Source organism: Setaria italica, chromosome V (genome assembly GCF_000263155.2).
Source record: "Setaria italica strain Yugu1 chromosome V, Setaria_italica_v2.0, whole genome shotgun sequence".
Lineage (NCBI taxonomy): Eukaryota > Viridiplantae > Streptophyta > Magnoliopsida > Poales > Poaceae > Setaria > Setaria italica.
The window spans coordinates 25,964,761-25,988,319 of NC_028454.1; the positions used below are offsets into that span (position 1 = coordinate 25,964,761).

Here is a 23,559-nt window from a genome sequence, read left to right on the forward strand (position 1 = left end):
TGATTATTTTTTTGGACGGAGAACGTATAGTATTATGGAGCACCAAGTGATAAATCTTGTTTCATGCGAAAAATGCAAGAACCAAGACCTAAGCCTCGTAAAAATAATCATTTAGCGAACAAACACATTTAAAACAACGGATTGACCATGTACGTTGACCGTATAGCGCAGTGGATATCGCATTTCACTACGAATCAGAAGGTCGCGTGTTCAACGCCCACTGTGCCGAAAATCGTATGCTAATGCTACTGAAGAATTGAACAGATGATGAGCTGGCAAACTAGTTCCTGACCATGAAAAGGCGACGTTTGCATGTGCATAAACTTAACAAGATGAAGAACCAAAACTAAATTACTCGGTAGTTCTCACCCAAATAGTAAAAAACTGTCAATTCATCATCTGCACAAGATTATATTTACTCATAAATATGACCGTAGCATCGCACTATTCCCGCATGCCGCAAGAGATAATTATCAAACTGCGCAAATTTCAGAATGTATATACAGCTGCTGAATGACTTGGCGAAAGCTAAGGCTCACCAGCAAAAATTTCAACTTCACGGTTCAATCTAAGGGTGCATTTTGCCGAGCTTCCAGAGCTGATTCTCTGCTGAATCTAGCAGGAGCTCTGCCAAACAGTTTTTTCAGGAAGAAATGATTCTCTGCTGATTCTGTGAAGTGATTCTCTGGAATGAACTAAGAGACTTGGACTGAAAAAAGTAGCTTCTCCCGTGAAGTGATTCTCCATCGTTTATGCTAGAGAATCAAAGAGAATCACTTTCAACTATAAAATCACTTCTCTTGAAGCTCCCATAAAAAATCAGAATCAAATGGAATTTAATCAGAATTCAACAAAGCAGGCAGCATCTATTACAGCTTGTCACGGGCTTTCGCCCAGTATATATCTACAGCTCGTCATTGGGCTTTCACCTTATCCGGGGTAGCAGCAGGGTGCTCATGCTCGAGCAGATAGCGAGCAGCCAACGCTGCTTGCGCAGCCGCGCCGTAGGGGAGGGCATCCTCGTTGACAGTGAAGTAGGGGGAGTGATGAGGCGCCTTCGGTCCACGGGTCTCGTTGTATATGCCCACGAAGTAGTAGCAGGTGGACGGTATCACCTCAGCATAGAAGGCGAAGTCCTCGGCGCCATCAGTGGCTGCATGTCTCTCACGTTCTTGGAGCCAACCATTTCGCTGGCCACACTGACGAAGAAATCGTGAAGCTCAGGGCTGTTGCTGGTTGAGGGGAAGACAGGGTCCTTGTTCAGGAAGTCCACGGTAGCACTGCATCGCTGCACGGATGCTTGAGACACGATCACCTGGGACATGAAAAACAGAGAATAGCTGAGGATCCTCTGCAGGACAATCTACAGTGAAATTTTCTTGAAGTAAAATGTTGAAGAAAGAGGGGAGTAGATGAGAACTCAGCACAGATGAATGTCATTTCTGACCATTGTGACCCAATCACTTCCGTCTACTAACCTACCAACCTGTAAAAACAATGAAAACCTGTTTTCCAAGTGCAGTAAAACTATTTCTAAGGTGAAAGCTACAAATCTATAGCTGTAATTTTCGCTTCAATTAAAATGTGAAAGAAAAACTTCTAATCTGAGTACTCAAACAACAAATTACAAGTGAGTCTGTATCCATGCAGCATGTGTTCCAGTATTGGCAGCACATGTTCCTTATCCATAAACGAAAGTTTCTACGTGAGAGAATAAGTGTCAGGAACTCCTCAAATCGCCAGCAGTGTACAATCTAACAAAGATGGAGAATAAGGGAAAACACCAAATTTTAGATGCGCACCAGCTTCTTTCTTCACCATATCCTTGGTTGCAGTATATACTTAAATTAGGTGTCAGCCTAGAGCATGAGGTGCCACTTACAAGTACCCACATCTTAAAGCTATCGATAAATGTGCAAATTGATCGTATTTGATAATTAAATATTCTAGTTAGGTATAGTGACTAGTCATCTCAACAGCAAGTTCAAGTAGATATCTATTTAAGGCAACCTTTTAGTCCTGTTTATTTCTAAGAGAGCCTAATTCCCAGAAAATAATTAAAAGAAACTACTTAAATAGTAAGACATAGTATCCAAGCCAAAATGCCATTACCTCTTCAATTCGATGCTTCAGTTGAATAATACTCTCTTTCGAAAAGGCTCGGAAGGTGCCACCTATTGTTACTGAATCTGGGATCACATTGAAGGCCCCACCTCCTTGAAAATTTCTAACAGTTACAACCTGCAAAATAAAGCATGGACCAAACCAGAAGGAAACACTTATGTGCTGAAATGTAAACAAGAATAAATTCCCAAAGTTTAATATAGCAGCAGTACTTCAGTAAGTACACTGAACAAACTGATGGGATCCTGGGAGTAGCAATCAAATAAACAATTTGTATAATTCTTGTGGTGCAAAATCAATTTTTGTATTTGGTACTACAAATACCTATATTGAGCAATTAATGAGTGTAAAACTTAAGTTTTGGAAATTGTATAATAATGGATACAGAAGAATATGTGCTGCCTAGTTATAACACGTCCAGGCAAATTAGGGCTGGCCTGTTGGGTAGTCTTCTAGGTTACATGTTAGTAGCAGGATAAAAAGTTCAACAAGATCTTGACAAATTTCAAATAGATCTCCCAACACACCTCAAATCATTCCATAAAATTTGTTCTATTCTTGTTCTGTAGTTTAGACCAACAAAGCAGTACATCACGAAACTTGTATGGAAGGGAGATATGTAAATCATATAAATTGAAATAGAAAGAGTCAACCAAGAACATGCTTCCTTGCTTGGAAATTTATGGCATACAACAACAAATTAAGTCGGCCAAAGCTGGGACAGTACCTGTGAGTCCAAAGGATCAGCTTCCCGTGAAACAAGTTGCTGAAGGCTCACAAAAACATTTGAGGCAGCCAATATTGGATCTATAGTGTGATGAGGAAGTGCAGCATGGCCTCCCTTTCCACTTATTACAGCCTCAAAGACTCCACCCCCAGCCATATATAATAGGCCCTGGTCTAGATTCCAGCACACCAATAGGAAAAGAGTTAGCTACGTGAAGCCCGAAAATGGCATCTACGTTTTCCACAGCTCCAGCTTCTATCATTTTCTGGGCCCCACCACCACCACTTTCCTCAGCTGGTTGGAAAACCAGGACTACTGTACCCTACAGTAATCAACAAGATATTCATAACCATATAAAATTCGTAGGTGACTAAAATTCAAAGATTAAAAAGATAATTCATAACTGACATGGAAGCAAGTGAATTAAGAGACTTAACCAGTAGAATTGTCGATGTGGACTACCAGGTTTAGTCGTGTGCTGTCCAAGCATAATAATTACTTAAAATCAATTTTTGACAGACTAAACAGTCGTACTCACTTTCCCTACAAACAGAAACATAAGCAATTGACACAAGTTCTAAATCTATTGCCGAGATTAAAAATATTGAATATACTGATAAAAAAGCAGAGGGAGGTAATATAATGCATTTCATAGGTCTACCCCTGAGGGGGAAAAGAATGACTTTCTTGGACAAAAGAAGCTACCTCTTACAAAATATAGCGTCCATTTTTAAGTTGTTCAAAATAAAATATAAGAAAAACTACAAGTAGATAACAGTAGGGAATGATCACAATATACAAGTGCTAACATCTTCTATAGGTTTTGAAAGCTATTCTCCCATTAATTACACAAATCTCCCGTATCATTGCTTGGACATACATAACAGGCACTAGGTGAACAACTGAACAACAGAATTAATGTGAGGAACCTCCAAGTTACACCCATTTAATCAAGTCATCAACCATTGATCAACTTAACTAAATAAGAATAACTCCGGTCGTCCTTGAGATGTGAGCATTGCCTAGGATTTATACACACCTCACAAGCACAACAAGATGAACACCATCACAACATAAGCATTACACACATAGTCCATCACCTTACATAAAAGAGTTCAAGTCACGTACATAACAAGTTCATAGAGTTTGCAACGGAAAGTTCTATCATCGCTCTCAACATATGATACAACACAAAATAAGAGGGTTAACACTATATGCTGATAGTGCCTTCTCATAGCCATGTCCATCACTTCCTACCCACACATCCATCCGTGGGGAAGAAGTACCCAAAGGCGGCCTCCAGCTGCGGATCACCTGCAACAACTTAATGGCGGCACCGTGAGTACAAAAGGTACTCCGCAGGTCTTATCTAAGTATGGGTATATACTTGCCCGACTCTCAAGGAGAATGCATTTGGTTAAGTAGCAAGGAATGAGAGGGAGAGAGAGCTGCAAGGAGCTCTGGTTAGGCTTGAGACGTGGGCTGACGTTTGGGGTCCGTGGGGGAGACGTGGCGCAAAAGTTTTGCGCACGCGACACACACCACAGTGTGCTGGCGGACCATCCGCGGTTGACGTGGCAAAGGAGTTGAGTGAGTCATGCTTGACCGAGGTCAACATGATGACATGTATGGCAGACCGTCCGGCCCCCATGGGCGGACTATCCGCAGGTACCCAAAGAAAGCATCAACTTTTATTTATTTGCAACTTAATTTAATGCTTAATGATGCTCATGATGACATGCTTAACTTAAACAAGATTAAGGCCTTTTACAATTAATCTAATACCACCAAAAATATGCACCAAAACTATGTCCCCTGGAAGGAAGGATTGCACATCCAACTGTTGCTAACCCATTTACGATTTATTCATATTTAAATTCAAATTCAGATATCTCACTCAAAGTTTGAATAGAGAACATCAAATATTTCAGAACTTTTAATTATACAATAAGAAATTCTCATTGCTTTATAACTAAATAAAAAATATTTCAACCAACCTTCAACTCATCATGATGCTCCTGAAGAACCTTGGCACATCCCAACAGCATAGCAACATTTGCATCATGTCCACATCCATGCATCTTCTCAGGAACTTTGCTCTTGTGCTCCCATTCCACGCTTTCCTGTAAAACAAGACATCAATTTTAACTAATGGTCAAATACAGAATAATTGCACTTCAGAATCCAGATTGGGCTACCGGAGTTTGCCACGATTAAATTGCTTGACAGGTTGCACAAACACTAGAAATCTAATTGCTTTCCGGTGTACAGCACAAGTACTTTTAATCTATGGTTTCCCTGAACTCAATCCTCAATAGTCAAATTTTGCAATGACCACCGGAATACAAGTATATTTAAAAGAACTCAGAGGTGCGGAAGAACTTTGGTGGAACGGCGCACCTTTTCCATGCATCAGCTGCGTGTTTATATAGGTGAGGAAAATCCCCTCGCATGGAGTTACAATCGGATCACAAGTTGGTTGGGATGGGCACTTCCTTGGAGTCCAAGCTAAATACATAATCTATCTATTGTTACAACAAACAAACCTTTACAGATAAGCCGATCCCAATCTCAACTGATCACCTTAAACAATACAATGTCGATATCTCTTATATACTTCTAATAGCCCCTCTCAATCATAACTGAGCTAGGTTAAGATTGTGCTTGAAGTTCTCCAATTTCTTAACAGAAAGAGCTTTTGTAAAACCATCTGCCACTTGATCTCATGTCGGCACATAATCAATCTCGAATAACCTTTGATTCCTTATCTTACAAAATGATATTCTACTTCAATATGCTTTGTTCTAGCATGAAAAACAGGATTAGCAGAAAGATACTTAGCTCCAATGTTATCACACCATATCCTTGCAGCCACTGGACAGGAACTCCTATCTCCTTAAGTAAGGTTTGTATTCACATAATCTCAACAGTGGCATTTGCTACAGCCTTGTATTCCGCTTCTTCTGTGCTCGATCTAGACATTGTCTATTGTTTGCGAGCACTTCAAGAAACTAAATTACAACAAAAAAAAATCGCAAAGCCTTCAGTAGACCTTCTGTCATCTAGACAACCTACCCAATCTGCATCAGAAAAACCGCTGACAAGCATGGACTTAGACGTATGAATCTTCAGCCCAATTTTCGTACACTGCTTGAGGTATCTCAAAATACGCTTGACAGTTGCCCAATGCATGGTTGTAGGAGCATGCAAATATTGACACACTTTATTTACAGGAAATGCAATATCTGGTCTAGTGAGCGTCAAGTATTGCAAAGCCTCTACTATACTTCTATATCTTTTAAGCAAATCATACGCATATTTGTCTTGAGTAAGAATAATTCCATCACAAACCTTGCTGACTTCTATGCCCAAGAAATAATGAAGCTCTCCCAAATCCTTCAATGCAAATTCTTGCTCAAGACTGTGTAGGAGCTTCTCAGTTACACCTTGAACAGAACTTGCTACTATGATGTCATCAACATAAATTAGCAAAAATATTGTCACATTGTTAGTGTTAAAATAAAATAATGATGTGTCTGCCTTTGAGGACTTAAACCCAAGACTGTATAGCTTCGCACTTAGTCGAGAATACCATGCCCTTGGAGCTTGTTTCAACCCATAAAGAGCCTTGTCCAACTTACACACATAATTAAGCATGGTCTTGTCTTCATAACCTGGAGGTTGTCTCATGTAGACTTCTTCCTCTAGTATTCCATGAAGAAAGGCATTTTGTACATTGAGCTGTCGTAGACTCTACCCTTGTGAAATAGCAATAGATAAAACAGTTCTGATGGTTGCAGCCTTAACAACAGGACTAAAGGTATCAGGACTAAAGGTATCTTCATAATCTACCCCATATCTCTGCTTAAAGCCTTTAGCCACTAAGCGAGCCTTGTATTTGTCTAAGCTATCGTCAACCTTACGCTTAATTTTATACACCCATTTACAATCAATGATATTGCTGCCTTTCTATGGTGGAACTAAATGCCAAGTCTTATTTCGAAGTAAAGCATCATATTATATGTCCATTGCATGTTTCTAGTTTGCATCTCCTAAAGCCTCTGAAGTATTTTGTGGCTCACCAATAGAAGTAAAGAATCCATACCGAACTGTACCATCAGTATACACCTTGGGTTTGCATATCCTATCTCGAAGGTGAGTATGTGGTCGTCGATGTGGTTCTGCTGGTTCAGACGGAGCTGCCGCAGAAGATCCAATTTTGGCTCCCCTAGGATTCGAGGCAGATCCGACAGGTGGAGCTATAGCAGGATCCGTCGCCGATGCACGTGCTGTCGGGAGGTCACCCGACCGCATGTCGGGTGAAGGTGGTGTGGCAGCGCTGGAGAGGCCACGCTCAGGCGAGGCAAGAGGGTGCCCTCACCACGCGTCGTACAAAGATGGGAGGTGCGCGCCCATCGGTGATGGAGGAGTGCGGCCTGCCGCATTGGGATCCGCCTGGCGCAGCCCATGATCCGAGGTAGATCCCATTCGCTGCTACATGGCACGGAGCGAATCTCCCCCGGCACCTGAGCCTAGAAGGGTGCTGTTATTTGATGTACCACTGGTAGTATGGATCTGGTCATTGCCGGAGTACTTCTCCCTCATCGCCAACTTCTCCAAATCTCCCGTGATGTGGTCATTAGCACCGGTATCCATGTAGGTAGCAGCCGCAACATTCTTCAGGTCTGGCACATAGTTTTCATCAAACCTATGCTAGTATCTATCAGTTGTGTGTCCCCTCTTGAGACACACCTGACATAGTGAGCATTCGGTGGAGTTGTTGTTGAAGCGCTGGTTGGAGTTGTTGCTGTTGTTGGGTGGACGCGAGTTGGTGTTGTTCATGGTGCCTCCTCCCTAGCCACGACCAAAGCCTCCATGGCCATGGTTGTTGGAGCCGCCACCACCACGTCCTCGGTTGCCCTTCCCTCCACGGTTTGCCATGTTGGCAGATGAACTAGAGGAAGAGTGGCCACTCTGGAGCTCCATCCTGGTTTCAAAAGCAAGAAGCTACAAATACACTTCGCTTACCGAGGGCGCATCTGATCTTGCAACAAGAGTAGACACAATGGGGTTGAAGTCGTGATCAAGCCTAGTGAGGATGTGCTCGATGAGTTCCTCTTTTTCCACCGGTCTTCTAGCGGCGGCCATCTCGTCGCCTAGGGCCTTCATCTTCCTGACGTACTCCGCGATCGTCATGGATCCCTCCTAGGTGGTCGCAAGAGCTAGGCGCGTGTTCACCGCGCGAGCCTGGGTGCGCGACGAGAACATGTCTTCAATCATCTTCCAGGCTTGAGCTGCTGTCTCCATCGCAGCTATCTGTCCCAGCACATCCTTGCACACGGAGGTGAGTAGAAAACCAAGGACTTGCTGGTCCGAGGTATACCACTCATCCCATGCCGGATTTGGGATCTTGACATCTTTGCCGACGGCATCCTTCCCACCAGTTTCAGCAGGAGGTGCAGCTTTGGCACCGGTGAGGTACCCTTGGAGACATTCTCCACGGAGGGTCACAAGGACCTGGGCCCTCCATGTGGCATAGTTGAGCCTGGCGAGCTTCTCTGTCACGCTCTGGCCAGACAAGGGATTCATTGCAGCTCTGGAGGATGAAGCCATGGCTTGAGGTGGATTGGATCTAAGGAAAGCTGGCTCTGGTTACTATAAAAGAACTTAGAGGTGCGGAAGAACTTTGGTGGAACGGCGCACCTTTTCCGTGCGTCAGCTGCGTGTTTATATAGGAAAATCCCCTCGCATGGAGTTACAATCAGATCACAAGTTGGTTGGGATCAGCACTACCTTGGAGTCCAAGCTAAATACAGAATCTATTTATTGTTACAGCAAACAAACCTTTACAAATAAACCTCTACAGATAAGCTGATCCCAATCTCAACTAATCACCTTAAACAATACAGTGTCAATATCTCTTAGATACTTCTAATAGTATTCGGGTTGATTTATAACAAGAGCATATTGAGTTTGAATGCCTAGCAAATTTACACCGTTAGCGTATTGAAAGGCGCAGTTTTAGCTATCGATAACTAGACCTAGGAAGCCTCCTATCATTAGCAAAACCCAGAAATTATTTCCTCAATTCGCAACAAAATCAAGAAGCAGAGGAACCCAACACAGTAGGGGGAGAGTAGCCAAGGGCCAGCCAGCGCAATGGACCTGCATGGGTAGTGCGTCCATGTCTGCCCGAAGCACAACGAAGGGTGGGCCCCCGGTGCCGATCGTCGCGACCAACCCGGTGATGGCGATGGGGTGTTGAGCTCCCGGCGCACGAGCTCGCTAGTCTTGAACTCCTCGTAGCCCAGCTCAGGGTTCTCGTGAATCCGCCGCCGCACCCCGACCATTCAGTCCAGGAATGCCGGCTCCTTTGCCCGCCGCAGGAGCTCCGCAGGGTCCTCCAGCGATGCCGCCGCCGAAGCCCAGACCGCTGTGGAGGCGACGGCGAGGGTGGCAAGCAGGAGAGGCACCACTGTGGAGGCTACTGTGCTACTTGCTGGTTCGTTTTAGTTGATGACTGATGAGGCAGCTTCGCTTTTGATGAGGGCAGCAGTTGATTTCCTTTTTCTTTTTCCTCCCAACTTTTTTCCTTCCTAGTCACTAAAAAAACCTTTTTCCGTCCCATTTCCAGCCCTGTGCAGCTTCCTTCCTATTTCTAGCCCCGTGTAGCTTGTGACTCTGCTGACTGCTTGGCTAAAAATCAGGTATGTTTAGCTTCATTCGGGGTGATGAGATTTTTTTTATTTTTAACCCCAATTTTATTTGCACGGTGTGATCCTTTTGATCGTGCCGTGCGCCGTGGTGCAGCAGTTAGCCGCTGCCGCGCCACGTGCACTTGCACTAGGTTTAGGATTTCATTTTGAATTTTTCATGATTTATAAGTTTGTTATGTAGTAATGGATGCTTAGTTTATACGCAGTCGACTCTTTGCCCATGGTTTTAACGTGTAGAAGTAGTTGCATGCATCGATTTATATAGTTGTTGATGTATTTGTGTGGTGTACATGGCATGTGTAGGTTTATTTGTTTATTATGTCAAATTAATGTAGTTTATTGTTGTTGTTTGTAGTAAATGACCTATATTTGGTATGTTAAAGTCTTTGCATTTTGTAAATGGATCGTTTAGTTCGTATGTTTCATAGTGGGATTGTGAAAGAGAATGGGGAGTTTGAGAATATGAATGAGGTAGTGGAGTTGTTCGATGCTCGTCCAAGTTTTAAAGATTTAGTTGAGCGTGTAATGACAGAGTATGGATGTGGAGTGGATGAGATGACATTGAGAGGCCATTCTGATTGTAGGAAAGCTAGACCTCATTATGTTCTCATGAATTTGGCATGCGAGTCTAATTGAAAGCAATAGAAGCAGGTAGTTGAGCATACAAATGTTGTATGTTTGGACGTGGTAGTTGATATTTGTCGTAGGCCTAGCACAAATGTTGCCTTGAGAGATGAACTCCAGAAAGTGGTTGAGAATGGTACCCAAGAGTCAACAATTTTATAGCATGGCTTAGGTAAAAGCCAATCTGATTTTGGCTTGGCCATTGGAATGGTGATTTTCCTAATGATACTTTTGAGCGGGAAGAAGCAAACATAGATGATGATGACACAACTCTAGGTTCCGAAGATGATGATGTTGAGGAGGAGGATAGGGTAGAAGATATTCAGGCCAACGCGCATGAAGATGTAGTAGTCAGAGATGGATCTGAATGTGAGGAGGAGGAGTCACAATCTGAGGAGGATAGGCTGCAAGTCAACACTACAACCGTGCATGATATAGAGGACATTGGCCGTGTGGACGAATGTTATTCTTACACCCCTAATGAGTTGTAGTTGCTGAAGGAATGTCATGTCGAACTCCCGTCCGTTCCCAATACTAAGGACATAAGCATGGTCCGAAAAGCCTTATTGAATCTACTATGGTGAATTCGGAACGAATAAGCTATAGTGAGAATCCAGTGATTAAGAAGGGAATGAAGTTCAACAGTCTTAAGGAGCTCAAGTTTTTCTTGGATGACTACGTAGTGAGGTTACATAGGCCTTTCAATGTAGTTCACTCTGACAAGAACCTAAGGTATGATGTCATGAGCAAGCAAGGATGCATGTGGCATGTATGGTCCCACCTTATTAGAAGCACGGGACAATGGAGGATTTCAATGGTTGTGCAACATCATACTTGTCGTTCTTCTCAGCCGAAGGGAGTGCACACATAGTGCATAGCTACATACCTTGGGCGGCGCATCCTAGGCATTGTCCGCGTCGACAGCGAGACATCGATGCCATCTCTTGTGGAGTCCATATTTTCCTTTAGTGGATACGATGTCAAGTATTCAAAGGCAAGGTGGGCGAAACATGCCATTGCACTACTTTGGGGAGACTGGAAGGAGTCATATGGCATGGTTCCTAGGGTCCTCACTGCTATGGCCTACTAATATCCCGGGATTAAATGGTTCCCTCACACGTCCGGCATGATGCAACCTGACGATGGTGTTTATAAGCATGTCCTCAAAGGGATTTTTGTGCTTCCCACAATGTCATGTATCTTTCCAACATTGTCGTCCTGTGATACTTGTTGATGCTACATTCTTGACCGAGAAGTACAAGGGTACACTAATGATGGTTGTTGCTGTAGATCCAGAACAACAGCTTGTGCCTCTAGCTTTTGCCTTGGCCGAGAGTGAGAACAACGACAGTTGGTCATGGTTCATGAAACTCGTTTACCGATACGTACTTGAACCGTCACGTCAAGTATGTATGATCTTAGATTGGCACCATGGCCTCCTAAATTGTGCGAACGACCATATGGATGGCTTTCCACCGCTTGTGCATAGGTGGTGCATGATGCACTTTGCTGCCAATATGTGGCGTCGAGAAAAGAACAAGGAAGTGATTGGAAAGTTGAAGGTTTTATGCATGGTACATACGGAGAAAGAATTTGAAGAGAAGTTAGAAGACCTAGTGAAGGACTTGAATGATGAGGCAAAACAATGGTTGAAGGGTGAAATGGAGGATAAACACAAATGGGTGTAGGCTTTCGATGAGGGAGGGATGCGTTATAGTATTATGACCACAAATTATTCGGAATCCTTAAACAATGTTTTCAAAGGCATCCGAAGTAGACCCGTAGCCGGAATTATCGAGTACTCTTTCAAAAAATGCAATGAGTACTTTGTGCACAGATGGTGGAAGGCACGTGATTTGTTGAATGAAGGTTATAGGAATCATAAGATTGCAGATGATCATATAGTAGATGTTGAGCTAAGGTCTATTAACCAATTAGGAGAACCGTACAGACTAGAAAGAATGGTATATTATGTAAGAGGTGTTGGTGGTACTAACGTTGGCGGTGAGAGTCATGGAGGCTGAAACTATAGAGTGGACCTCAACGAAGGTGCGTGTAGCTGCAAGGTTCCTCAATTGTTGCACCTTCCATGTTCACACTTAATTACATCTTGCAAGGCTAGAGGTCTTAACTTTGAAAGCCCCACGTATATGTCACCGTTGTACTATAGGGAGCACACCATTAAAATTTGGAAATCCAGCTTTGAACCGTACCTTGATCCTTTCCAATGGCCGCCATATGAATGTCTAGAGTACATGCCTGACTCCGCTTCGAAGAGAGACAAAAATGGTAGGAGGCAGAAGAAGCATTTTAAAGGCGACATGGACGAGTTGCAAGGGAGATTTTTAGTTGATGCCGAGTTAGATAATCGTTGCTCCAAGTGCCACAAGTTCATTAGGGACTGTACATGCCGTAAGAAGAAATCTAAGGGGGAAAAAGAAAAGCAAGCGTTCTTCCAATGCTTATGTAGCATCATAGACACTACCTATAGACATCGTAGGTTGGGACTGCCCTTAGTGGCCATCTGGATCCTCTCCTGGCGACCTATCTGGTCGGGCCCATCATTAGCAATTTGTTGAAAGGTATTTAAGGTTTAAGCTGCACGATGGCTGTGAGCAATTTGTTGAATTCAATATATATGGGGGGTGATTAAAAGATTGCAGGGTGAGCAACGAAGGTTGAGAAAATCCATGTAGAGTGAGAGAGGTGCTGCGTGATGATGAATTAGTTCGCAGTAGAGGTTAAGGCCGAATATGGGAGAGGGCCCAATCCATCAATAATGTGTATCAATATTCCTTGTTTACCAAATTTGTTATACATATATTATCATTTCCCGTATCAACGGATGATCGAAATTATTTTCAGAAGAAGTACCCTGCGAAAGAACTATAACACACCTCACATATATCAAATTAATTCCTTTGAAACAATTTCAATCTATTGTAAACTAGACAGATCCTTGCAAGAGGCAATGAGAGAATTAATCAAGTTGTTTTTCCACAATGATCAATGATGACTAAATGGGAAATTCTTGCATGCTGAGGGATAAAGGAGGTTTGGCAATCTTTGTAATAAATGCTTGCATAGTAAGTGGTTATTTAAACTTATTAATGAAGATAGATTAAGGAAAACCTAAGGAGGTTTGGAACAATTACACGAGTTGAAAATATACCTAGAGTTTCTAATTTTTGGTCTGGCCTTATGAAGGTTAAAAAAGACTTTTTAAGCACGAGCTGATTCAACTTAGGTGATGAGACTTAGAGAAAATTTTGAGAGGATGTCTAGTTCAGTTGTATGGCTCTTAAAGATCAATAACTAGAAAATATGCGCGGCATTACCACGCTTGCAGCTTTTTTTTTTGTCTTAGATGACCCGTACCAAAGGTGCATGTATCCAAGCATATCAAATTGAATTTGAATGAAGATGTGCCTCAGTTTATATTTGGTCAAGCCATAGTAATTTGATCAAGTGCCTGAAGAGCTCGAACCTCAATTATTTTTCATCTCAATGTATAAAAAACCATAGTAATTTGTTTCATATATATTCAGACATTTTTCATCCTTGATGTCAAAATCGCATGAATCCTCAGCATGTCACCATGGGGCATGGGCCACTGCATGTCTGTACCTTGCAGGATGTGTTCGCTGAACTTAAGGCCATTGCTGCATAAACAATGATGACAGCCCGAAAAAAACGACGAATGAAGCTTGAAAAATATTCCTTTGCATATCAAATTGTAAAAAAGGCAGTTCCTGCATAAACAACGATGAAAAAAATGATGAATGAAACATGAAAAATATTCCTTTGCCATCTTTGTAGCACAAATGCTCGAATATAACAATACAAGTCACATCTTTAAAACGATATAATGAAACTTTCATATGGAGTGAGTGAAGTTCATCCTTATGTTTCAAGATTTTAGGAATAGTTGGCTGAGGGAGAATAAGTAAAATGCTAGTTACATTCCCGATACTGTTATGTACCATGACATTTGAAACTAAATTGTATAGGTGGCTAATATGATCTTTGCCTGCTCCAAAAGGGTCCTAAGATCTTCGATGGGATAAACATGTTTGCAAGTCCCAATTTGCAATTATTACCTCAGTTGTTAGATTCAAACAATTTTTTATTATATGAAAGAGCTATTATGTCACTTCTCATAGAATTTGCAACCAATTTTGGGAATAATGTTAATTTATACACCCTTTTAAAATACTAAAGCAGTTCTGTGATTGCCAGTGTCAAAATTGTAACAAAGTAGTCAGCTTTTGTTGAGCCTTGTACATTGAGATAAAAAAAATTGAGGTTCGAGCTCTTCAGACACATTGTAGGCTGTTGAGAAAAAGTAGTTTCCTTCATTAATAAATAATAATGGAACTGGGTGAACTTGATCAAGCAGTAGGGCATATATATTGCAGACAGTAAGGCCTTATTTCTGCTTTTTATTTTCAGTATTAGTGTCACATAAATCTGATCGGCCAGTAGGACATAAATATTGCACTTGCAGGTAGTACAACATTATTTCTCCCTTTTATTTTCAATACGGATGTTGCATAAACAATCACAAGAGAATTGCTAGATTAGTCATTATAACTGATGGCAAAAGTTAGTTTATGTAAAATCTGTTGAGAATTTCGTCGTGCAAAACACAATGAGAAATAATTTCACCTGTTGATGGTACGCAGAAGTTTAACTGAGCTTTTCCGTATTCAGGGTCTTCTGGAAAGTTGGTACACCTAACTTGTGTTAACTGTATATATGGAATATTTGGGTTCAAATTAGCAATACTTGTGTTAAATAACTGCCTTTCCTGGAGGAGCTGCTTGACTGACAGATAGTAGCACCCCAGTCTATTTCTTATTTAGTAGAGTAATACTATTTGTCTTTGAAAGAATTTCTTTTTATGGTTGAGTCCCTTATCACTTATGTATTATTAAATACTAATGTTGTTGTTTTCTAGCTGTTCAGTTTCAAGTTAGGAAGGATAAGTACGATAATATGTAGGCCAGCTAAGTGTTGTTGGTTTAATTTCTAGCATTTATAAAATTAGAAACTGAATATCGCATTTGTCTTCCAGCATCTACCATTAGGCTAGAAGATAAGCCTTTGAGGATAGACTAATTTTTTTGTAAAATGCAACTTATTTCGTACCTCTATTATATTTCTTTTCAGCTAGTAGGTAGTAACCTGTTGAAGAGTGCAGATTGCCAGTGTAAATACCTCTGCTCTCAAAAGTTCAAGCTTGTGTGAAACATGGGATCCTTTTTGGCCTACTGATGGAATTTGAGGAAAAATCAGGCACCTCCAGCTTGCCATTGTTGACTCCACAATGTTGCTCCAGCACTCAGTATGCAGGACACATAGCTCCCTAGGCACTGTACAAAATACATGGCAGTTATGTAGATGCAGTAGATTCACACATCACCAAATCAGGTGGACTAAATTGTAGTGGCGACCAGTTGCCCTATTATGGTGATGAAACAGGATATTTTGTGGCGGTTCTGAGTACAAACCTGAGCTGGAGAAGTTGCTCTTGGCTTCTTCTCGTCTCAAAACTGCTTGTTGTGCAGTGTCTAACCTCGTTGCCACCAGCTCAATGCAGCCATCACTATTGCAAGCGACTGAATGTTGTGCAGCCAGAAAAATGGGATGCTACTGACGCCTGATCTTGTGTCCCTGGGCTCCGGCAAGGAGCGCCGGTCAGAAATAACATCGAACATGTGGTGGGCTCCGTGGCAATTGGGTTGAGATCGACGGTCTGAGAAAGAAGCAATGAACGTGTAGCAGGTTGGAGGCAACATAGCACGTCTTGTGTTCTTTTTTGTACTCACGCTGATGCCGATCATGCTGGTTCCTGTGCTACATCTCGTCACCGTCAATGCGTAGCATTCGCCTCCGTCGTGGCATCAAGGGCATTCCACCGAACACCTCATAAGTGCCATCATGTGAGAACAACGAAGAAGGAACCCGCCCCACTACTTCTTGACCCCTGCGGCCCTCCTGGCCGAGCACGAGCTGGCCTCGACCACTGTCGAGGGGCTAGGCAGCAGGCACCAAGCATAAAGGAGGTGGGATGCAGGCGCGCTGCGGGCACAGGGGTGGGCTCTAGGTGCGACGCGGCGGGAGCGGGGCCGGGCTATGATGTATCTAGTGGTACTAGTTTGGTATTATAATTTATAAGTATTAACACTTTTTCATATGAGATTGGTCAAACTTAAGTTACATTGACTCTGACCAATCCTAGAGGTAGACTGTTTGTGGAATGGAGGGAATGTTTGATATTGTGTCGGTATGCAAAATAGTACTAATTGTTTAAGAGAGGATGTTCTATTATGTGAATTAATTGATGCTATAACATTGATGCCTGCGATAGAAATGACAGCCAAGAGGTGATAGATGATTTAGCTAAAGTCAAGAGGATCTGCGTATGGAAAGCAATTATTGGCAGGCAATCAACGGGGACACGTTTTAGAAGGGCATATTTGATCATTTACTATTCTTCTTAATCTGTATGAAAAAAGCTAAACGTATCTATATTTTTGGACAGAGGGGGTATATGATGAGGATGGATCCTTTGAGCAGGAAAAATTAACTGGTACTCCCTCTCTATCTCTAGATATAAAGGATTTTGAGTTTGTTCAAAGTCAAACATTTTCAACTTTGACCGTCTCTAATGAAATGTTTAAAGACATTAACAAAGTCTAAATTATATTATTAGATTCATTGTAGAAGCAAGTATCATAATATAAGTATCATAATATGTAAATTTTTTTATTCTAAATATTTTATTTTTATAGACATTGTTAATAAAAGAAGTTTGACTTTACAAAACCTAGAATCCCTTATATTTAGGGATAGAGGGAGCAGCTCAAAAAGAAAAAAAAAACTGGCAAGCGGTAGCATTGGAAACCACCCGCGGCAGCCGGCAGGCCTGGCGCACAAGAGAGCCCAAACGACCTGGTGCTGCTCTCTTGTACGGCCCAAACATAAATGGTACCATCAGAAGTGCACAATCGCTACACTGATGGAAGAAAACAAACAAAAAACAAGAAAACGACTCCTATCCGCAGACTTTATCGCCTTCCGGTGTTGTTCCTAGAGCACGGTTGACTCCTTGTGTCCATTCTTCCACCATATCAGGTATCGGACAAAACTCGAGCATATGCTAATCTAATGATGCAGCATCCAAGATGCAGCTCGAATTTAGGTTTACACCTCGAGAGTCATGATCGCAGAGATGGGTTCGATGACAACACCTCCAAAGAAGTGCATGGCGTCCAAGGACATCATCATCGTCGGCACCGGCAAACGCCGACTAGGCTTTCTCCATTGATCCGAGCCCATCAACCGAACCCCATGGGAGGCATCCATGAGAACCACCAACCCATCATCAGCGGCATTGGCACCCACCACTGCTGGGAAAAGCGCCTTTAGTATCAGTTCCTAACCCCCTTTAGTATCGGTTGCGCAACCGGTATTGCTACTTAGATCCTAAAGGGGATTTTTAGTTTTGGATCAAATAACCGGTACTAAAGGGGTATTAAAAATAATAAAAAAAGAAATCCGCCGACCGGATCCTCAGCCGCACCATGCCGCCATCCACCTGAGCATCGGAGCCTCGGCTGCACCACGCCACTGTCCGCCAAAGCGCCGGAGTCCCGGCCGCACCCCGCTGCCGTCCGCTAGAGCGTCGGAGCTCCGACCGCACAACACCTGAGCCCTGCACCAGAGAGAGGGAGGGAGGGAGGGTGGCGGTGTACTTACGCTGCTCAGCCACCGTCGCCGGTTGTCATCACCGCCGGATTTGAGTGAGAGGTGGCCGCTCCTTGCTCCGCCACGCCTGCTGATGCTCCGCCACCGCGCCCTCCCGCCGGAGCTCCGCCGCTCCTTGCCCCACCATCACTCCTTGCTCCGCCACGCCTTGTCGACGGTCCGCCACCTCACCACACCCTCCGTTCTTGCCTCTGCCGCTCCTTGCCCCACTGCCGCTCGTAGCCACATGTAAGAGGTGAGGGGCGAACGGAGGAGGGAGGAGAGGGTTGGCGACGGGAGAGGTGGCGAGGGGATCAATCTATGTAGGGGAGAAAGGGCGGGGAGAAGAAGAGAGAGACACACGAGCGAGAGATCGGATGAGGGGGACGAGCGGATAAGTACGTGTGGGGAGGGGGTGAGCGTGGGGGAGGTTCCCCTTTAGTACCGGGTGGAGCCTTCATGCGGTACTAAATGTCACCCTTTAGTACCGGGTGAAGCCTTCACCTAGTACTAAAGGCCCTCAGGCACATTAGTACCGGTTGGAGGCTTCAACCGGTACTGATGGGTGACCTTTAGTTCCAAGTCAAAAAACCGGTACTAAAAGGGTATTAAAAATAATAAAAAAAGAAATTCGCTAATCGGAGCCTCAGCTACACCCCGCCACCGTCCGCCAGAGCGTCGGAGCCTCGGGCGCACCCAGCCGCCGTCCGCCCGAGCGCTGGAGCCCCGACCGCACAGCACATAAGTCCCGCACCAGAGAGAGCGGGGGGAAGGGGGGGAGGCGGCGTACTTACACTGCTCAGCCACCGCTGCTGCCGCTCCTCAGCTCGCTGGTTGCCGCCGCCACTGAATCTGAGGGAGAGGTGGCCGTTCCTTGCTCCGCTGTGCCTGCCGACACTCTAACACCATGCCCTTCCGCTGGAGCTCCACAGCTCCTTGCCTCGCCGCCGCTCCTTGCTCCGCCACGCCTCGCCGATGCTCCACCACCTCGCCGCACTCTCCGTTCTTGCCTCCGCCACTCCTTGCCCTGCCGCCGCTCGTCGCCACATGTAAGAGGTGAGGGGCGAGCGGAGGTGGGAGGAGAGGGGTGGCGATGGGAGGGGCGGTGAGGGGATCGATCTGTGTGGGGGAGAGAGGGCGGGGAGAAGAAGAGAGAGAGGCACGGGTGAGAGGCCGAATGAGGGGGACGAGCGCATAAGTACGTGTGGGGAGGGAGGTGAGCGTGGGGGAGGTTCCCCTTTAGTACTGGGTGGAGGCTGCATCCAGTACTAAAGTCACCCTTTAGTACCGGGTGAAGTCTTCACTCGGTAATAAAGGTCCTCAAGCACATTAGTACCAGTTGGAGGCTTCAATCGGTACTAATGGTGATATTCCTACGTCGCTTTGAGGTTAACTTTGGGGAATACATTGCTGCGATTTAATAACGTCGCGGGAGGACATAAATGAGACCATCCGTTTGACAAGGAGAGCAATTGAGGCTTTGGATTTCGTCAAGAGTGGATGGATAAGCAATATTAGACAATTGCTTATAATTATTCTCTTCTTATGTACTCTTCTTCCTTTTATTTATTCTTTTAATGATCAACTATTGAGCTGAAGAATATGTAAGAACTTAGCTGCGTGCGTTTATTGCAGAGGCCGGATGTATTTCTATTTTTTAAAAAAATTTCACCACGCCAGCAACGCACCAGCAGATGCTTCTTGTGCATCGCCTCATCTGACTGAACCATACAGAAACGCATACCACACGGTTTTCTTCTGTATACGATTATCTCTGTACTATATCAACTACAAACTGTTCTGCATTCCCGTGCCTAACCCTGCACCGACGTCGTCGGCGCCGCCGTGTTTTGGCTGTTGTCCCTGGCGAAGAACCCACCCCGGCTTGGACGGGGCCTGGAGGCTGATCGTGTCGGTGCCGAGCATCATCACCACCGAAGACATCACTGGCCGGGCCGCCGGATCTCCCTGGACGCACAACAACCCAATATGGAAGCATCTCAACACGTCGCCCTCCGGGAAGCTGCCGTTCATGGACGGGTCTACCAACTCCATCACCGTCCCGGCCTCCCAATGCTCCCAAGCCTGCACGGTGGCTTGTATACATGAGCCAAACTGTACCATTGCAACAATATAATGGTGATAAGATGTTTATCAGTTCGCGCTTACAGTGTTCAAGAGATCTCCAGACTGTTTGGAGTTGTTCCTCCCCGTGACGATCTCCAGCACCATGACGCCGAAGCTGAAGGCGTCCGACTTCACCGAGTAGTTCCCGCGCATCACGTACTCTGGCGCCATGTACCCACTGAAGCGAGAAACCAAGCAAAATTTCAGTGACCTTTTCCTTAAGATATATACGCTGAACCTGAACAGAGGTAAAACAGAGTTTTGGTGGTGCTTACTAGGTTCCGACGATTTGGCTTGTGTTTGCCTGCGTCTGGTCCCGGTCGAAGATCCTTGCAAGGCCGAAGTCCGAGATCTTGGGGTTCATGTTCGCGTCTAACAGGATGTTGCTAGCCTTGAGATCACGGTGGACAACTTTGAGCTGCGAGTCCTCATGGAGGTACTGCAGGCCTCGAGCGATGCCATTTATGATCCTGTACCTCTGCCTCCAGTCCAGCTTCTCATGGTTCTCATTCTCAGTGTCTGACATGAACATACAGGAAGTAGGAGTGATCAAATAATGTGATGGATACAGAACTTGCCGAGAAAATGAAGAAGAAAATTGAATGGGTCGGGCAAGGTTAAAGCAGTACCGAAGAGGATCAGGTCGAGGCTCCGGTTGGGGACATACTCGTAGACGAGCAGTCTCTCCTGCTGCTCAAGGCAGACGCCGACAAGCATGACGAGGTTCTTGTGCTTCAGTTTGGCCACCAGCGCGAGCTCGTTCTTCAGCTCGTCCTCTCCCTGCGTCGAGCTGTCCGACAGCCGCTTCACTGCTATCTCGTCGCCGTCGGGGAGGACACCCTGAACAAATCAAAGCAACGTAATAAGCTTCAATTCATGGGCATATTTTTCAGTTCAGAAATTCACAAGCCATGCCTAATTACTTGTTCAGTTCAGAAATTCACAAGCCATGCCTAATTCACAAGCCATGCCTAATTACCTTGTACACCGCGCCGAACCCGCCTTCGCCGAGCTTGTTGCTCTCGTCGAAATCTCCGGTCGCCGTTCGCAGGGTCGAGACGTCCATCATCATGGAGTCCACCATTTCCACATCCTCTGCTTGATCTGCTCAAGAATCAATGGGACAAGTCATTTCTTTTCGTGTTTTCAGGAAGTGTGTCACGCTATGAGACCAGAGAATTTTGCAGGAACATACATGGCTTCTTCGCTTCCGCAGTTGGTGGCCGCCGCTGCCGCTGCCGCCGCCTCCAGAAACAGAGGCAGGCGACGAGGTTCAAGGCTGCTAGCACAGCCAGCACAACGGCAAGAACAATACCCGGCACATTGTAGTTTCTCCTCCCTGTAAATTATTGAATATGTAAGAAAACATCACGGCAGTTAAGTGTCACAAACGTAGTTGTAACAGAAAACAGAACATATAAACATAATAAGTTTCTCCTAAGTGTTACAGATCTTTTCATCGCAAACCGATGGTGGAAATCGGAATCGGCGAAATGATCCTTAGTGCGGGACAGATGGTTATGAAAGTGATGTCCAAGAGTAGTTGAAAGATGCATAATTTTCATGTGATTAATCAATCAACACTTACGCACGCGCGCACTAAACAAGAATCCGTCACTAAATAATTTCGATTCAGACATTCAGTCTGTACGCGGTCCATCAGCTTGGACCGTGTGAGAAGTTGCTATGGCAGTCAAAAGACCGTGTTAGAAGTTGCTTTGACTCACCTTCACCGGCTGCTGGCGGCGTCTCCACGGCCGGTCCCGGCGCCGGCGCTCCAGCGCCCGGTGATGGCAGCCGCACCATCGCCGGACCACTGTAGAAGGGCGCGGTCTCGAACCGGTAGGTGCAGTTCACCCAAAGCACCCTGCCTCCGATAGAGTTCAGGAACCTCGGCAAGCCGTCCGCTATAATCCCGGCGAGGCACTTCCGGCAGAGCGCCGGCGGCTGGTCCGGCGGGCACTGCGCCAGGCTGTACACCTTGGGGAAGTTCTTGTCGAAGAAGTCGGCCTGCCCGGTGGCGAACCGCCGCGTGGAGTTGAACGCGGCGTAGTCGGCGGTGGCGTTGAGGAGCGCCGCCAGGAGGGCGTTGAACCGGGGCTGGTCGGAGGTGACGTTGCCGTTGTTGGTGACGCCGTACGCGTCGGTGATCGGGCCGGTGTCGTCGTCGCCGGCGAGGGTGTGCACGTCGGAGTAGTGGAGCGTGCAGGGGTCGTAGTAGATGGTGGCGTCCTTGTTGTAGGGGCAGTCGTTCTGCACGTCGCGGAACGCCTGCGCGAGGCAGCTGCCGCAGGCCGTCGCGTTGGCGTCGCCGCGGCAGAGCGCCATGGCCCAGACCTGCTCCGGCACGGCGCCGACGACAGCGGTGGCGTAGAGGTTCGGCGACGCTGAGGCGTTACCGGGCAGCATGGCGGCGAGGCGGTTGAGGTTGGCCTGGTACGTGCTCTTGGCCGCGAAGGCGTTCGTCGTGCCGCACACCTGCCATGGGTAGCCCGCGGCGAAGGGCGCAAACAGCGCGACGGCGGCGACGATGGTGACCACGGCCACGAAGAGGTGGGGACCCATGGCGCGCACACGGTGAGCAGAAGGGGGGAAGTCAGGAGCGAGTCAGCTTATGTAGACGCTGAGGGTGTATTTGTTACTGGGTCGACATGGGTCGGAATGGGTTCAACCCCATCATCCCATGTTTGGTTGGAAATGGAGTGGGTTGGGTCCGACCCCCTAGATGCAAGTCGAACGCGTCCGCCCGAAACGATCGAACGCCCTCGACCCGCACGGATGCTGTGTGCGTCCATCCGCGCGCGTGGGAAGGAGCCGGCCTGGCACGGGGGCGGCGAGGCGGTGGCGGGGAGGAGGCGGCCTGACGCGGGGGCGGCGGCCGGCAAAGGAGGCGGCCGGGAAGGAGGGAGCCGGAGCCGGGGTGGGGAGGACGGAGCGGGTGTCGCCGGCGGAGGGAGGGAGCGGGCAGAGGATGAAGAAGATGGCGTGGGAAAAAAAGGATGACATGTGGGCCCCGCAGCTGATAGGTGGGATCCGTTACTAATGGTGTTAAAATACCTTCCATTCCAACCTTCTTCAATCCCTCTAATCAAACAAAAAACTGGGTCGAACCCATCGCTCTCATCCAAACACGAGATGGGTTGACTCCAACCCACAAAAGGGGTTGGTTCCAACCCAACCCACATCATTCCAAAATCAAACACATGTTGAGTAAATTAGTCTTCGCGAACGTCCCACACGGCAACTGGCAGTGCAAGTTGTATGCTTTCTGTCTGGTTTTCTCCATCTGGGCTATGAGTACCAGGCTGGATTTAAGGCAAGGGCATTCCGTTTTAATTTTAAAGCAGCTTAAGGTGGCCTTTTATGCTTTAATAACAACTCCTATACAAAGTTGAAAAAGTGAATGAGATGTCGTTTCTCTAAACAGGTGATCCTTACTTCTTAATGTAAACTAAAATTAAAGTGGCCCACATCTTTGCACTGTTACTG

General features: G+C 45.7%; 1 protein-coding gene and 1 pseudogene across 1 annotated transcript; both read right to left on the reverse strand.

Annotated features, from left to right (window-relative positions):
• Positions 1-914: 914 nt before the first annotated feature.
• Positions 915-9,216, reverse strand: LOC101768705 (annotated as a pseudogene).
• Positions 9,217-19,546: 10,330 nt separating this feature from the next.
• On the reverse strand, positions 19,547-22,664 carry LOC101755968 (cysteine-rich receptor-like protein kinase 6). Its single transcript, XM_004968917.3, has 7 exons — positions 21,798-22,664; positions 21,266-21,409; positions 21,050-21,174; positions 20,700-20,910; positions 20,346-20,589; positions 20,113-20,248; positions 19,547-20,028 (listed from the first exon to the last, which is right to left on the reverse strand). The coding sequence occupies exons 1-7, from the start codon at positions 22,633-22,635 to the stop codon at positions 19,732-19,734; spliced, it is 1,995 nt and encodes a 664-aa protein (XP_004968974.1). The 5' UTR covers positions 22,636-22,664; the 3' UTR covers positions 19,547-19,731.
• Positions 22,665-23,559: the final 895 nt, after the last annotated feature.